This window comes from Enhydra lutris, unplaced genomic scaffold (assembly GCF_002288905.1).
Source record: "Enhydra lutris kenyoni isolate GAN:26980312 unplaced genomic scaffold, ASM228890v2 scaffoldscaffold5, whole genome shotgun sequence".
NCBI classification, from domain to species: domain Eukaryota; kingdom Metazoa; phylum Chordata; class Mammalia; order Carnivora; family Mustelidae; genus Enhydra; species Enhydra lutris.
Window position 1 is genome coordinate 13,712,124 of NW_019154089.1, and position 17,512 is coordinate 13,729,635.

General features: G+C 39.8%; 1 protein-coding gene across 1 annotated transcript in view; it reads left to right on the forward strand.

Moving 5' to 3' along the window:
• Window positions 1–15,198, forward strand: part of LOC111141182 (ubiquitin interaction motif containing 1) — a 132,017-nt gene extending 116,819 nt beyond the window's left edge. The window contains exons 11-15 of the mRNA XM_022493561.1: window positions 9,282–9,360; window positions 11,452–11,620; window positions 13,083–13,146; window positions 14,133–14,175; window positions 14,730–15,198. Coding sequence (XP_022349269.1) covers window positions 9,282–9,360; window positions 11,452–11,620; window positions 13,083–13,146; window positions 14,133–14,175; window positions 14,730–14,940 — 566 coding nt within the window. The 3' untranslated portion in view covers window positions 14,941–15,198. The remainder of the gene's footprint in view (window positions 1–9,281; window positions 9,361–11,451; window positions 11,621–13,082; window positions 13,147–14,132; window positions 14,176–14,729) is intronic.
• The last annotated feature ends 2,314 nt before the right edge of the window (window positions 15,199–17,512 follow it).

Genomic DNA, 17,512 nt, shown 5'->3' on the forward strand with positions numbered 1-17,512 from the left:
ACTGCTAATGGGAACAGGTTTCTTTTTCAGTTATTGGAAAATACTATACAATTGATAGTGGTGATAGTTGTACAACTATGAATATACTAAAAACCACTGAATTATTACACTTTAAGTTAGTGAACTATGTAATATGTGAATCATATCTCAATAAAGTTGTTGTATCAAAACAAAAAACGGTGACTCCAGAGTCAGGATGGATACTAGAGGTTTGAGGATAGCAGAGGAGAAATTAAATAGTCTCTGGGAGAGTAGAAGAATAAACTGACTATGGAAACATAATGATTGCTGAGCAGTACTGAGGGGCCACTCGAGCTGTGCGGTCTTAAATATACTGTGAGCCCATCAGCACTGTTGTGCTGCTTGTAAGGACACATAATAAGTAGTCTACCTACTTATTGGATTTAACCAAAATAGAGTTTTGCCAGGGAGTACAACAGAAATTAGAAATGAGTTGAGAGAATATTCAAGGGAATGGTTAATATGATAACCGTGAAATCTAAGTTAGGTAAAAAGTGAGGCCATGACAGGGTAATGGACAATGAAAAGGTGATAGTCTAGAATTAGAACATCCCAGTGGGGCTGAAGGATTATTGGAGTCAGGATATTAGAGGGAGTGACTTGGAGGAGATGGGTGGTGGTGATCAGAGATCAGAGAACGGGACATCTGAAAATGAGATCTTGGAAGTGGCACAGTTATCACTGGCAGGCTCAACCAGAACCAGGGTTGAGGAATCAGGGTTCTTGAACTGGAACCGGAGAACACAGAAAATGAATTGGCTCTTTCTTACTTCTCCCAAGGATCGCACATAACTGGTACCATTCGAGATGCAAAGGACAGAGGCTAATTCATTACATACAATGGATGTCTTGGGCATTAGGCCTACTTTTCTCTCAGAACCCCACTTGAGAAAGGCTGAGATGGTATGATCCACGGGAGTTGATAGCCAAAAGGTCAAGGAACTGAGAGGCCGGCGTATTGGACGGCCATACCCTAGGTTGAACCTACGAAAACTGCAACTTCATAGGCTTCAGACTGATATGTAGATATTAAAGTCACCAAGAATGATGGCAGGAGTGGTGAAGAGATAAGATAGTAAGTGCTATGTTAAAGTTTTCAATGAATGGCCAGGAAGTGGTGTGGCTGGTAAGGGGCACGTGACCAGGAGGATAGTAGATGACTTCAGCGGGCGGGTAGCAGGGCTAGCACAATGGTTTGTGTTTCAAACTAGGTTTTTCTAGTAGTCTGGAAACAAATGAGAGGCTGTTTACCCCACCTCCAGGTCAGTAGTACTGTGGTGTAAAGAAGAAGAAATAGCCAGTACTTGAGAAGTGCAAAGAGAAACAGTATCTTCGGAGGACAGCCATCTTTCAGTGAGACCAAGAGGATGAAGGAAACTTTCACACAAGCAGCTGAAAACATCGGGGGTTTTATTGATCACTGACACGGGTTCCAAGGGAGAAAGTCATTTTGAGAATAGGAAGATCAAGTTAGCTTACAAAAGTCCCTCCAGATAACAGTCAGGTGGGGTTGAGAATCTAGGTGATGAGAGCTGCCACGGGAGGTTTGGATTTCCTGTGGTGTCCAAAGTAAACACTTAAGGCGGGATAGGATTAGTCGTGGTTCTCAAAGGAGCAGGGCTAGCCAAAGGAGGTGTCCACATGACAAAAATGTTCTCTATCTGTGGGGTCATATATGATAGCCAGTAGTCACATGTGGCGATTGAGCACTTGAAATGTAACACACACAAAAACGAAAAAAATATCAGTGAACTATGAGACCATTTTTAGGTGGCCTAATACACAGGTAGCCACAGTCCCTATAGGGGGACAAGGGACAGAAAAAAAATTTTGAGGAATTAATGACTCAGAAAATTCCAAACTTGATAAAAACTATAAATCTGTTGATCCAAGATGTTTTAGGAAGCACAGGCATAAGAAACAGCATCATAGGGGCGCCTGGGTGGCTCAGTGGGTTAAGCCTCTGCCTTCGGCTCAGGTCAGGATCTCAGGGTCCTGGGATCGAGCCCCGCATCAGGCTCTCTGCTCGGTGGGGAGCCTGCTTCCTCCTCTCTCTCTGCCTGTCTCTCTGCCTACTTGTGATCTCTCTGTCAAATAAAATCTTAAGAAAAAAAAAAAAAAAGCATCATAAATTTTAAAAGCACATCATAATCAAGTCGTTTCAAACCAGAGATGGGGGAAAAAATCCCTGAATATCATTCAGAGAAAAAAAGACCTGTTACGTGCAGATGGGAAATAGAAGAATTAATCAGATTTCTTGTTAGGAACAACACACTGCAACTCCATATGGTTCTGTCTAATAAGCAGATATTAAAGTCAACAAGAATGATGGCAGGAGTGGTGAAGAGATAAGATTGTAAGTGCATAGTATGTGAAAGGAAGTGGGGTAGCTGGTGGGGTGGCAAGAAGACAGTCAGGCAAAATCTTACACAATCCTGAAAGAAAAAGGTTACCAACCTAAATTTCTATACCCAGCAAAAAATCTTTAAAAAATGAGGGCTACTAAATGTAATAAAGTATCTCAGATTAGATCCAAGAATATTTGCGGGGGTGGGGGTGTAGTAGTAGAAAAACTGGTGAAATCTGAATGAAGTATGGAGTTTAGTTGATAGTTGTGTACCAAAGAGGTGCCTGGGTGACTGAGTCAGTTGGGAGACAACTCTTGGTCTCAGCTCGGGTCTTGATCTCAGGGTCGTGGGTCCGAGCCTGTGTTGGGCTCCGTGACGGTTGTGGAGTCTCCTTTAAAAAAAAAAAATATTATGTACCAATGTTAATGTTTTAGTTCTGACAAAGGTACCGTGGTTACGTGAAATTTTAACATTAGAAGAAAGTGAGCGTTATAAAGAACGTTATAAGGAAATTTCTACACTGTCTTTCCAGTACTTTTTTACAATTCTAAACTATTCCAAACTAAAAATGTTATTAAAAATTTAAAAGATGAAATAGAGACTTTTCAGATATACTAACACTGAAACAATTCATCACCAGAGACTTATTCATAAGAAATATTTAAAGTCCTTGAGGCAGGGGCGCCTGGGTGGCTCAGTGGGTTAAGCCTCTGCCTTTGGCTCAGGTCATGATCCCAGGGTCCTGGGATCGAGTCCCGCATCGGTCTCTGTGCTGGGCAAGGAGCCTGCTTCCCCTCTCTCTCTGCCTGCCTCTCTGCCTACTTGTGATCTCTGTCTGTTAAATAAATAAATAAAATCTTAAAAAGAAAAAATAATAAAGTCCTTGAGGCAGCAGGAACACTACAGTGGACTGGATTGTGTCATCACGCCTCATGTGACTGAGGAGCTGAATTTTAAATTTTATTTAATTCTAATTAAGATTTCAGTTTAAATAGCCACACATCTCAGAAAATGGTAGATAATTCTAATGATAGCCTTTTTGTTGGGTCTTTAAGGAGAGGCTGGTAATACTGAGATAGGCATCATGCGGATGGAACAAGCCTCCCCTTCTTCCTCTTACCTCCCACTGAGGAGATGCTAGGTTGGAGGATGGTTAGTCTTAGCAGGACCATACCTACAATCCTGTGGCCTCCCCCCCCCCTTTTTTTTTTTTTTTACAATTTTTAAGTTTATTCATTAGAGGGCTTGCAAAAGCATGAGCATGGGTGTGGGTCAGAGGGAGAGGGAGAAGCAGACTCCTTGCTGAGCAGGGAGATGGACATGGGACTGAGCCACCCAGACACCACTCTGGCCTCCCATTTTTTCTGCTGAGGTAGTTTTGAGTTTGAGGGAGATAGACTGAGTAGAATTACTCTTGTTTGTATATATAATTTCCACTCTCCTCAAGGAGTCATCATCTTCAATGTTTACAGTTCCAGGCCACATGTTTTTACTTTTTAGAGGGGTTTATTTGAAAAAGAGAGAGAGAGAGAGAGAGCAAGCACATGAGCGAGAGGGAAGGGCAGAGGGAGAGGGACAGTCTCTGTTGAGCAGGGATCCAGACTTGGGGCTCGATCCCAGCACTGAGATCATGAACTGAACCCAAGGCAGATGCTTAGACTGAGGCACCCAGGCACCCCCACATGTCTTTATTTTTGATTGCTTGTCTTCTTTAGATTTTGGAAACAGTGTAGAAACAAATGTTTACACAGTATTGATAATTGTTCTGTAAGGTTTTGGTTACTTACTTGACCATTCTGTTGGTACAAATTAGTATGAGAACTAAAGATTAAGACCTAATCTAAATTATAGATAAGATGGGCACTGGTTCTAAGGGTAGTCTTTTTTTTTTTAAATTTTTTTTTAATTTTTTAATTAACATTCTAAGGGTAGTCTTAAATATTTAGATAAAGCTAAGAAGTAATAATCTGGAATAATAACGGGAATTATATAATAATAACAACAAAGGTTTGTTGAGGACTTTCTGTGGGCTGGATACTATTACAACTTATTTGGATTATCTGATAGGATCTTTACCAAAACCTGTGAGGGTATGCTATTACCTCTATTTTGTAGGTAAGTCAACTGATACTAAGGTTAAGTTACTTGCCCAAGTTACTCTACCCAACACAGCTAGTAGAATCCTAACTTGGACAACTCTGAAGTCAATGCACTTTATTCTGCTAGGTGTTGCTGCTTTTTAATGTATTAACAGTGCCAAGCCAAGTCCCAAGCACAGCTCCTAAGGATGTTTTCCATCCAGTATTACATAAAGGCCTGAGTTAATGGTCGTAGGTTATAGGCAGCTCTCTCAGCTCTCAGTGTTATTCCTCCTTTCTCTTCTATCCCTCCTACCTGGTAGTTGCTTTTTGGGTAGTTGTCCTCAGACTCCATTGCTTCCTTTTGAAATCTTTGGCTGTTGTCACCAGTAGTTAGGTTTTTGGACTTAAATTTCTTCCTGCAGCTATTTGAAACGGCTGTGTCAGCCCTCAGAAACTAAAGCTATAGGCTCCTTTAGAACAACATATACCTTCATGCTCCTTCATAGGGTAATATATTTCAAAGGGAAAATGTAGCTGTAGGGTCCAGTCCAGTTCACTCTGCTCATAACATTTAATAATAGAATTAGCATATAGTTTTCAGCCATGGGCCAAATCTCTCCCCTCATATTCTTTTTCACTTGCCCACTCATTTACCACTTATAACTTTTTCTTTTCCCATCCTTTACCCTCTTATTTCCCAGGAAAGGCAGCCTGCTCTTGTAAAATAACATACGCTTCTTTGTTTTAATTTTATATTTTAAGATTTATTTATTTGACAGAAGCAGCTAGAGAGGGATCACAAGCAGGGAGAGTGGGAGAGGGAGAAGCATGTTTCCCACTGATCAGGGAGCCTGATGTGGGGCTTGATCCCAGGAGGGATCTACCCAAAGGCAGACGCTTAATGACTGAACCACTCAGGCAGCCCATTAAGATTTTTTTTTTTTTTAGCTCTACACCCAATATGGGGCTTGAACCCACAACTGTGAGATTAAGATTTGTACACTCCCACCAACTAAGCTAGCCAGGTGCCCCAACATAGGCTTCTGTGACGTTAGACTCTTATTGTGTTCCTGGTGCCGTGTTTCTTTGTTATTATTGTTTTAGTTTTGTGATCTTGATCAGGTTATTTAATATTCATCATCTAAAAAGTACAGATAATCATATATGCCTTGCAGAATTGTTGTAATAGAAATTATGTTTATAAAGTCCCTGGCACAGAGAATGTCCTCATAAAACAAGAGCTTTTTTTGAGTACATTTCTGTGATTTAATTTGGCAAATGTTTATTAGCATCTAATCAATGCTGTACTCTGCTGAGGATGCTGAGGAAACAAAACCCAGAATCTCTGAATTCAGAAAGTTGCTTAGTGTAGAAGGGGGGCTGACATATAAACAACAGAAATGTGCTAAGTGCAATAGGGGTAGATATAAAGTGCTAGAAGCAATTCTTTTCTCAGCCTTGCCTGTGTAGTGCTTTCCAAGTATTTCTTTTGGAAAAATATTTGGTATTCATGATGGAGGACAAATAGAGAGAGGGGAAAAAAAACAACCCTTAAAGGTTTCTGTAATCTGTGAGGTGCCATCATTTTGAGAATTGATTTCAGCAAGACACTTGATAAAATCTCTCATGAAGTCCTTATACATAAGATGGAGAAATGTGGACTGGCTGATAGAATAGGAGGTGGATTTGAAGGTGGTTATATGGCTATGTCCAGGATGGTTTTCTCCTACAGTACTTTATTTTTACTTATAAAATCTGTAGGTTGGAAGGAACCTTAGAAATAGATAGTGTACTTTAACTTGTATCTAAGACCTCTCTATAATCTGGTCTTTTATTTTCTTCCCTTTTAATTTTTAATTCAACAGTACAGAAAAGTATATAGTGTAAAAATATGCCACCCTCCTATTGCATTCCCCAAGTGTCCCTGTCATCCTCCCCAGAGACAAACACTATTAATAGTGCTTGTGAGGGGAAGGAGGGAGGGAAGGAAAGAGTGAGGGAGGAGGAAAAAAAGTTGCTTGTGTATATGTGATCTTGTTTTATTATGCATATCTTTTTACACCTTGTGTTATATTTATTTAGTGTATGTGCTGTCTCTCTTAGTAAACTGTAAGCTTAAGAACAAGGACCCTGGGGCACCTGGATGGCTCAGTCGGTTAAGTGCCTGCCTTCAGCTTAGGTCATGATCCCAGGTCCTGGTATGGATTCCCCACATGGGGCTCCCTGCTCAGTGGAGAGCCTGCTTTTCCCCCTCCCTCTTTAGCTCCCCCTTCTTGTTCTCCCCGCCCCCTGTCAAATAAATGGATAAAATCTTAAAAAACAAAACAAAACAAGGACCCTACTACATAATTTCCTATATATCCCCCAAATTACTTGCACATTGAAGATTCTCAATAAATACTTGCTTGATTAAGTATTTAAAGGAAATTTGGACCAGGAAGAAGACAGGCTTATCTAGTAAAATGCCATAGGTTTCTTTCCATGGCCATGTCATTTATTATAACCATTTTCCTTGGTGACTTGGATGAAGATGTAGAAAGCATGCTTGTCATATATGCAGATGACACAAAGCTGGAAAAGAGAGTTGATAGCATCAGATGACAGAATCAAGACTGGAGATGATCTTAACAAACTAGAATGTTCAGCTGAAAAGAACAGGGATAAATATAAAGTCCTGTGTTTCAGGGGGGGAAATAACCAACAACTTAGTTACCTAAGTATAGAATTAGAAGACTTGTCCTGATAAAATTTTATTTAAAGATAATTTGGAAGGGCAGGGGATGAATCTTAATTACCTTTAAGCTCAATTTAAGATTTTCAACAAAGCAAATACAGTCTTGGCTGGTTTAGTAGAATATGAGTCTCTGTGGGTTAGTTTGTAGTTCTTGTGTTCTCTCTACTGGTCAGACTGCTTGTTGAGTATTTGGTCCATATAAAGAGAGAGACTGACAAATGGGGTTGTACGTAAGGTCAACTAGGAACGTAAAACTTGGGTATAGGAAATGAGACCAATCTAGATGTATCCTGAGTTCTACCACTTACCATTTGTGATAGCTTGGCAAAGTTAATTCCTCTGAGTTTGTTTCCATACCTTTAGAGTAGGGCAGAATAGTAATACCAATCTAGAGGATTGTTTTGAAGATTAGAATTAACCTAGGCAATCAAAAGTTTCTGCACTCATTAGAGATTGGATTAATGACTAGATATAGTCCCTGCTTTGAAGAAGGTTACATTTCACTGGGGGCAGACAACTGAGTAAATCCAAGATTGTAATGTAGCTTGTTAAGTGTTCAGAGAGCTGACTTATGGAAAAGGGGGTAAACTTACTCATACAGTCCCCAGTAAATACAGAATGAACTGGATTGTTGTGTAGCAATAGAATGAGTTTCCCTAGGAGGAAGTGAATTCCCCTCAGTGAATGTATATAATCAAGTTGAGACTGTATGATTACTTGTTGGGGATGCTTATAGAAGGCATTTTTTTTTTTTTAATGAGTAGAAGGTTGGACTAGAAGGAAAGGTGAACTATGAACAGCTGGGGGCCAAATCCAGCCAGACATCTGTTTTTGTAAAGTTTTATTGGAACATACCACACCCCTTATTTATATGTTGTCTATGGTTGCCTTCTACTACAGTGTAGAGTTGGGTAGTGTGACAGAGACCATATGGCCTGCCAAACCTGAAGTATTTACTATGGCCCTTTAGAGAAAGTTTCCTGACTGCTGACTAGATCAGTGCTTTACAGACTAATTATTTTGTGAACTAATAACCTTCCTAAATTCTATGGCATGGGGATTTCAAGTCAGGAGGGAAGAAGACAAGATTGGAAGTGAGATGGTTATAGTTTTTCTTGTTACTGTAAGGATTGAAGACTAGAAACCAGTTGATTAACCTCCAAGATCTTTTAAGAGACTGTTATTTTATAAATAGATGCCTTTTGTTGTGAGACAAAGTATTGGTATGCCACCTGGGCTAAAGCTGTTTATACCCACTAGCACTGGAAGGTGGTCCTAGTGTGGTGGGAAAAACTGGTTGTGTTAACCATTGTGAACTTTTTTCCTCTTATAATTGGAGCACTTCCTAGAGTAAAGATTAGAGCTAATATGGGTACTCATATAGATGTAGCTATCATTACTGTATGTCATAGAATACATCATTGGAGTGTGTGTCACACCAGACAGAATTTTGGTTGGGAAAGTGTAAAGGGATTCAGTGTTGCTAGTTGGGGTGCTACACAAAACCTTTCCTTATGTGGACTAGATTTTTTTTTAAATTAAAAAATATTTTTAAAAGATTTTATTTATTTTACAGAGAGAGAGAGTACATGCCTGAGCATGAGCAGGGGGAGGGACAAGTGGACTCTGCACTGAGCACAGAGCCCTTGGGGCTCCATCTCACAACCCTGAGATCATGACCTGAGCTGAAACCAAGAGTGGGACACTTAACTGACTGTGCCACCTGGGTGCCCCTTGACTAGATCGTTAAATCTCATGGCAGTAGGGGATAAAAAGATCTCTCATTAGCAGGAATATCTTGTGGCTGGCAATTTCAGTTCATACATTACAGGTGTTATTCTCTGCTAGAAGAGCAGAGGTTTCCCACACAGTGCACTTTTTCCAGGGGAATAGGATTTTAAACTTTGCTTCTTCGCATACATTTTGTCTTTTATATTTGGAGTCTACTGCCAACTAACATTTTTTTTCTTTTTCTTTGTCCTTCCCTCCTTTCTTCCCTCCCTCTTCCCCACCCACCCACCCTCCCTCTCTTCCTTGCTTCCTCTCCCTCCCTCCCTCCTTTCCTTACTCTTTCCCTCCCTCCCCTCCCTCCCAAAGTATTGACTCGGAGACAAAAAGAGTCCAAGAGCAAGAGTGACAGTGGGACAGTTGCCCAGACTTCCCTAGACATTGACAAGTAAGTAGGTATGCTGTGTTCTCAGAGCTCTTTTGACATAGTGTGGCTTATACTGAATAAAGAGATCCATTCCTCTCCTACCCTGGTTTTCCTTGGCCTTCCAATCACTTCATTGCTTTGATGTCTGAATTTATTCTTTTATTCCCAATTTCTGTTAGTGTAGATGGCCTCTGTATCTTTTTATTCCTAATTTATGTCAGTGTAGATGGCCTCTGTATGTTTAATTACCCTAAAAAAGTCCCGCCACCCATTCCATTTGTACATTGCTCTTAGATTTCTGTTTTCTTTGAATTTGTGTATTGGTGTTTGGTACTTTTGGGAAGCAGTGAGCTATTTTGCGATATAATGGTACAGAGTTGAGTTGCAAAAGGTTGAGCAATATAGGTGACTTCCTTGGGTTGTGGGTTGCAGCTTGACTAAGAAAGAAAGTACATTCTATGGGATGATTGGGTATAAGTGACACCTCCTGAAAGTAAAGACATTACCAACAATACATTATAGCAGTAGTCATTAGGCAGAAATGTTTATCTTTGAAATATAGATTTTAGATCTGAAATTTTAGGGCTGCTTTCCCTAATTCAGTTGAGCAGAGCTGATCACTTGTTCCTTTTGGAATCCTGTCATATGGACATTTCCTCTAGGACTATATTCATCCCACCATATTGCAGTAATTTTTTTTTCTTTTTTGATATTTCAGTCTTCCTGGATAGGCTGTGAATTATTTGAAGGCATATACTTGCCTTCATTCATGTTTATATCCTCAGCATCTAATAAAATGCATCTGAGACAGCAGTTAACAGTAATAGCTGTCTAACACCTAATATTATGTACCAGTCACTGTGCTAAGTGTTTGATTTACTTCGTAGCTCTCACAATAGCTGATAAGATAGTTTTTCTTTCTTTCTTTTTTTTTAAATAATTAAAGAAATTGGAGGAAAATTATAAGTAACTGGTTAAGATCATGCAACCAGAACTGGCAAAGCCCACGTGACTCAAAAACTTAAGCTCCTTGCACAGTGCTACTATCTCTCATATAGTAGGGGGTTAATATATGATTTTTGCATTAATTCATAAGTTTTTAAAGGTACACTGTTCTAGCTTTTCTCCTAAGGCATTTTTTTGCTCCTGTTTTTAAAGACCTCCAGAATAAGTTTCCTTAGAGCTAATTCAGATCACTCTTGCTGTATAGTAACTGACTAGTAAAGGCCAGAAAGAGTCTAAAATAGCAAGCTTTGGAAAGTTGTCTTTAGCTTCTTAAAACTAAGATGATCTTAAGAATCAAGCAGACCTGGCTTCTGATATTTATTAGCTAATGAGACCTTGGGGAGGAAAGTACCTTCTTAATAGGGCAAAAGAATTAATTGAGAAATTGTGTTCAAAGGGCGTTATACCAATTCTTTGCTACAGAAAAAATAGTTAATGATTGTTCATTTCCTTCCTTTGTCCCCAGTGATTCTATTTTCACTGATGCCCAATAAACCTTACTTCAAGGACACAGTTTCCTCTCTTTCAACAGATTATACTGTTATAAAAAGATAAAAATAGCTGTGTATATGAAATTACACAAAAGACTCTAGCAGAACTACATGGTTTTGGTAACTTCCTAGTTGATGTTGCAGGTTGTAGAATTAGGGAAGTCAGCATACAGACTTGATTTACTAATCAGACAAGTTCATCCACCCTGGTAAAAATGTCTTCTTGATTTAATGCACTTGGTGTTCCTTTTTCTGTCTAAATCTTAACTTCCCTTTGAAAAAACTATTACACTTAATTTCCGAAGAGTTTGACAGAATATTTTATGTCTGAAGAGCAATCAGCATTGTTTGAGATAGTTAGAAGAACTGATTTCATTACCATCCCACTGCTGCAACAGCAGGGTACAGAGAAACAGCCAGGGAAAACCGCTAATCACTCAGTCCTTTTGATTGGCGTCGGGTTAGTTTTATTGGCGATCCTGCTGAGCGAATCTGCATTGGTTGACATGTCTCCTCCACAGAATAACATAAAAACACAATTTAAGACTTATCCAGGAGCCCAGAGGCAAAAACAAATCTTAAAACTGCTTTTTTCCCCTTTCTTCTGATTGGCTAGGAATGAGAAGTGTTATCTCTGTAAATCCCTGGTCCCATTCAGAGAGTACCAGAGTCATGTGGACTCCTGTCTCCAGCTTGCACGGGGTGACCAAGGAGGTGAACCTGAAGAGAGTGGGAAGGTATGCTCAGTTATGGAGGAGAAGCAGCAGCGGTTGAGGAATCCAAAGGTGTGTAATGAATGCTTTAGGAAATTCTCCAAAGTTCTGTTCTATGCTTTTTTCCCTTCCTCCTTCCTTTTCTGTGTATCTAGAAATAAGATTTTGTTTTAAAATTATATTTTCTTTTAATTAAAAAGTAATATATGCTCACTGTAGGAAATATAGGAAGTTTAAAAAAAAGCGTAAAGAATCAGGGAAAATTATCACCCACAATTAAACTACTTAGAGATAACTGTTAGTATTTTGGCCTATTTTCTTTTTTTTTCTATGCATTTTTAATGTAGTTGAAACCATATGTGTATATATATGTGTATATACGTGTGTGTGTATATATAAACTTTATAGCATAAATACATTCCTGGGTTTCTTTTTTTTTTTTTTTTTTAAGATTTTATTTGACAGCACAGGTAGGCAGAGTGGCAGGCAAAGGGAGATTGAGAAGCAGGCTCTTTGCCAAGCAGGGAGCCTGATGTGGGGCTCAATCCCAGGACCCTGGGATCATGACCTGAGCCAAAGGCAGCCGCTTAACCTACTGAGCCACCCAAGTGACCCACTGGGTTTATTTTCAAACTGTTTTTAAAAATTACTCTTAATGTTTATATTGCTTAACCATTCTTATATTATTGGACATTCAGATTCTTTCTAATTCTTTGTATTATAAGATTGTATTTGAATCATTAATCTGTGTACCACTGACTATTTCTTAAATTTCCTAAAGTGGAACTCATGTAAACATTTTAAAATCTGTTGAAATGTACCACCAAATTCCTTTCCAAAAAGGATATCCAGTCATACCCCCACTGCCAGGAACATATTTGAGATCGACTCTATTTAGCACCTTGTGTGCCTGGTCTTAGGAAGCTGTGAGGTCTGGCCCCTGGTCACTGGGAAGATGAATGTGCTTTCTGGGCTTTGCAATTAGAGATCAGGAAGATCAAGTCTTGGCTCCATATGCTAGGCTTACTCACTTAGCAGTCACTGCACACTAAGATGGATAAGCCATTATCTGTCATGACAAAAGAAGGAGACCCTGGTATGAATGGGGTGATTTTGTGGTAGTGATTGGGAGTTGTGGCTTATAGGTAAGTGCCTGTATCATAGAGCCAGTTGGCTCTTCTGGCATCACTACTTCAAGAAGCTACCCTGAAACTGTTATTTTCTATTTTAAAATCTCCAAATCTATCATCGGTCAGTGGTTACTGTTCTTTAATATCTTTGTGGAATAATTTGCCTTGACTCTGGTTATCCATTCTTGGATAATAAATATTCTTGGCATGAAGATGTATTCTGTTCATCATCACAGTTTGTGTTTTTACTTGTATACCCTCATTTATTAGAAAGCAAAAGACTTTCCTAGAGCTATGTCCTACATTCCTTCTCTCCTGGAGATAGGTGTGATCTGGGCTAAGGAAGTTGTATTTTAGATTCTCTGCCATGAGATAATCCTTTTATCTGTTTTTCTCTATCATAGGAAAAAAATCGCAGTGAAGGCCGGCTCCTCAGTCTCTTGGAACAGTCTGAGCACAGGACTGCAGGTGAAGACCCCAGAACCAGTTTTCTGGGCTTATGTCATAGGCCTTCCAGTAAAAATGGCTACTGCCAACTCACTATTTGTTGGAGTTATGTGGATGTACATTTGGCCCATTAGCCAGACTTTGAGACTCATTTTAGGTTCCCTTAACTAAGGAACAGGACTTCCTGTTAAGGGAAAAAAAATTTCCAAATCAACAGGGGAATGACACAGCCCCAAATACCTTCCAAAGGAACAGGCTTGAGAAACCAGACGTGCCGATATTTCTGCCTTCTCCTAATGTTTTGTGCATCATTTGTTACTTGTCCCAACCTGCATTCCAGAGGGATTGTAGGAACTAACTTTGTCCCTTTGTGCCTAGTGTTTAGGGAGCAGTAGAGTGGATTGGTTATGAGCATTGCATAAAGTTAGCAATACCAACTTCATAGATTTTAAGGATTATATCTAGTAAAGTTCCAAACATACTCCCTGGTATAAGTAGGCTCTTGATAAATGTTAGCTGCTATTACTACTGTTATTAGTTGCTGTTGTTAAATTTCACTAGATGCAGATGGAAGAGGAGCTTTTGCTTAAGCCTGGTGAGATTGCTTACCTTCTCATTCTAACAGTTCATTCCCACTAAGCAAATCTGTTTTGCCTTCTGATGACTATAAAAAGGCAGCCTCTCCAAGCCCTATAGCCTGCTGCTTCTAGATCAGCATGTTGTGAATCTCTGCAGGTGGCAGATTTCTCTTGGCAACTCCTTGTTCCTCAAGTCCAGATTTGAAGTAGATTATTCAGAGGTTGTTCATTCAAAAGTGTTCACCTTGATACTTTTGCAGCTGAGCCTGTTGGATGCTAATACTCATATTTTATGGGTTTGGGGGTGGGGATCTGAGCTACTTGTTTAAGACTGATGAAAAACAGTGCCCAGAACACAGAGAGCACATGAGCAGTGAGAAGTGGTATGATTACAACACTATTAACATTATTACTTTTTCTCTCTTATAGATGCAGAAATAAAGACCAAGTCTTCAGAGATAGCAGGCTTCAGGTGAATTGGGGTATACACTGAAGTATGGCTGACAGTAGTTGTAGAAAAGTACAGGCCTTATCCTGGGTTCTGTGTATAGTGTGATATTCAAACTATTGAAGGTAGAAATCACCATGGAACTGTGTGACCTCTGTGTGTGCTACCCTCCCCCCATATCTAGGCTAAGAATTGGATGGTTGGTTCAGTTTCATGGTGTTAAAACAGGCAGAACAAAAGCTGTGATTTATTCTTCCCTCCTAACCCTGATCTTCTGATCTAGATTTCAAGATGTTTGGGAATTTGGTAAAAAATAATTAAAAAAAAAAAAAAGAAAGTTTGGGAATTTGGGTCTGACTTCTCATTCTCTCAGTATCTCACTGTGTGACTTTGGGTATATGATTTACCCAATGTCCTTATCTGTGAAAGGGGAATGATAATACCTACATGGTTGGATTATTACAAAGATTATATGAACTAATAATGTATGTAGAAGCCTCTGGTATAATGCATGACACATACTTAGTGCTTATTAGTAGGTGTATATTGAATTCTGAATTTTTCCCCCTTCTCTTTAGGGTGCCCTCGCCAAGGATGGAAGAGGCAGGCTGCAGCAAAGAGATGCAGAGTTCCCTTGCACATCTCGACTTAAATGAGTCTCCCATCAAGTCTTTTGTTTCCATTTCAGAAGCCACAGATTGCTTAGTGGACTTTAAAAAGCAACTTACCGTCCGGCCAGGTAGCCGGACACGGACCAAAGCAGGCAGAGGAAGAAGGAGAAAACCCTGAATTTCTAGGGTCCAGACATTGACAAAACCATTAGCAGTAGGGGTGGGCCATGGTCATTAAGTTTTAGTGGCCCCTGTTTCATTGTTGAGCAAGTTTTGGCCCTGCAGTTTTCATCACCAGCATCCACTCAGCATTCTTGTTTTGATGTTTTCTATAAGCTATACAGACAATTGTGTATAGTATTCTGTTTTATAATAGTCTGGATTCACTTATAGTTAAAAGAAAATCTAAATATATTTATGTTTGTATGAAATCTTATTTCAATAAGATGGAGATCTTCCATTTTTCCCCTCTGTGTTGCAGGTTTTGGGGTGGGAATATTGTGGAGCTAAATTACATGTTTCCAAATTAATGCCATTACTGGTCTTTGACATACTGCCTAAATTCACTGAATGTATAGTGCATATTTCTGAGCACTGTGTGGTTACTCCCTTGAGCTTTTCTGACATCACTGTGGAAAGTGCCAAGGCATCAAATCCTACTTCTTATTTTGCTGTCCCTATCATTCAGCAAGCTGTTACTTCATCTTGCTGCTTCACCTAGTTAAGAATTCTCAGCCAGAGCATAGGACCTTTGAGGGGTGTCTCCTGCCATTCTTACCAGGAATTTGTAAGTGAATGCTCTGTTACTAATTCCTGTGCAATTATTTTTCTTCCTAGATTAACCAGTGGGGATACCAGGCATATTCATCTATTAAAGCCAAGATTAGTTCTCTTGCTGTCAAAGGTCATAGCAGCACCAGGAAATAACATCTCTATTTCAGTATGTTACTGGTAGAGGAGTGCACATACTTGACCACATTGCCCAGGAGCTTTTAGTGCAGAACAAGATGTGGTCTGTCTGCAATGTACTTGCAGACTTCAAAGATGAGAGGATGTCGAACAGCAGAAGCAACTACCTGAGGGAGATGACCAAACAAGGACGTTAAGAAAGCTAGCTTTGGCCCAAGCTGATTTGAAGATGTAATAAAAGTCTGTGGGAGCTGGCTGCTGACCAGGAAAGGATCCTGGGACAGGATAAATATGGATATCACTCAGACTCTACTAACTTCTGATTCACCAAATTCAAAGTTACCTTTTTCTTGATTTTAAGGTGAAAATGAGATAGGTATTAGACTGGGGGAGGGAGGTTCAGAGAGATAGCTAAGATGGAAAGCACCAAATGGTCCTTTAAGATACTTTTTTTTTTTTTTAAGATTTTATTTATTTATTTGGGAGAGAGACAGAGATAGAGCATGAGCAGGGAGGGGAGGGAGAAGCAGGCTGTCTGCTGAGCAGGGAGCCCGATGCCTCAGGATCATGACCCAAGCTGAAGGCAGACACTTAACCAGCTGAGCCACCCAGATGCCCCTAAGATACTTTTCTTGCCTATGCCATTGCACACAAGCTTTTTGAGTTAAAAGAAGGCAAGATGGCAGGCTCCTGATTTCTTCCATGTTTCGGTGTTGGATGACACTGACATTGTGGCCAGCATCACATAAAGAACAGGTGTTATTTTTTTTGAGGAACTACTATGGTTTGGGTAATGTATGTACTTACATTTAGTCCTCACAGCAACCCTGTGAGGTAGGTAGTATCCTCTCTCATTTTCAGGTGAGGAAACAAAGAAAGGCTCAGGGGAATAAATAAAGCCACTTTTGGTCCATGGCAATGAGATCACAGTGCCCCTCATATTCAGTCCTAAAGAAAACGCTCTATTTTGGCTGTAGTATTGATTATTTTCCTGTTTTCCTTCTAACAAAAAGTAGTTTATTAGTTCTGTCCCATCAACTTAATTCTCACTAGTGTCTCTCATTAAATGGCAATTTATTGGAGGTAGAACATTATAAATGGGATGGTATGTTTATCTCTTTGCCTGAAGAGAAGAAAAGGAAAAGGCTGATTCTAGAAAGTGCATTTTTTAGCTTACAATTGGGCAGTCTCTCTAGAACATGGCTTTGATAAAGGCTGTTTGTTTTATTCTCCGTGTGCCTGTGGTCCTGTGGGAGGGGCATTAGTGAGACAATGAAGAGACAAAAAGTCAGCGGAAAGAGTATCATGTCAGCCTGAGAATGAAATCCTGCTTCTGACATGGGTTAATCCCTCCGAGACTTAGTTTCCTTGTCCATAAAATGGGGAAATCATACAGGGTTCTAAGGAGTAAGCTAATGGGTATAAAGGCACAGTATCTGTCACATGAAGAAGATGATAAGTGGCAGCAGTTATGAATTTGATGCTAGTTTTGTATGTCATAAGTAGTGTTTGGGTGAGGGATAAAAAAGCCAGAAAGAGATGGGGAGCAGATGCAAGAGGAGACCGTTCTTAGAGGAGTGAGCCTTTGACTGCATTAGCTTCATCGACTACCAGCCTTCCACAAAAAGTTTGGGTCCCTTGGCATTTAGAGCTCACCTAGGACTCTTAGATTTGGGGTGGTTTTGTTGTGTTTTGTTTTTGCTTCTTCTGAAAGATGGGAAGCAGTTCTGCTGGTGTTGCCAACTCTTGAAGAGCTGGAAATCTCCATGAACTTCACAAGCTATTACTATAAATTGGGAAAGAGAAGAAGAGTTCTCTGTGTTAGGCATTGTGGTTGTGTA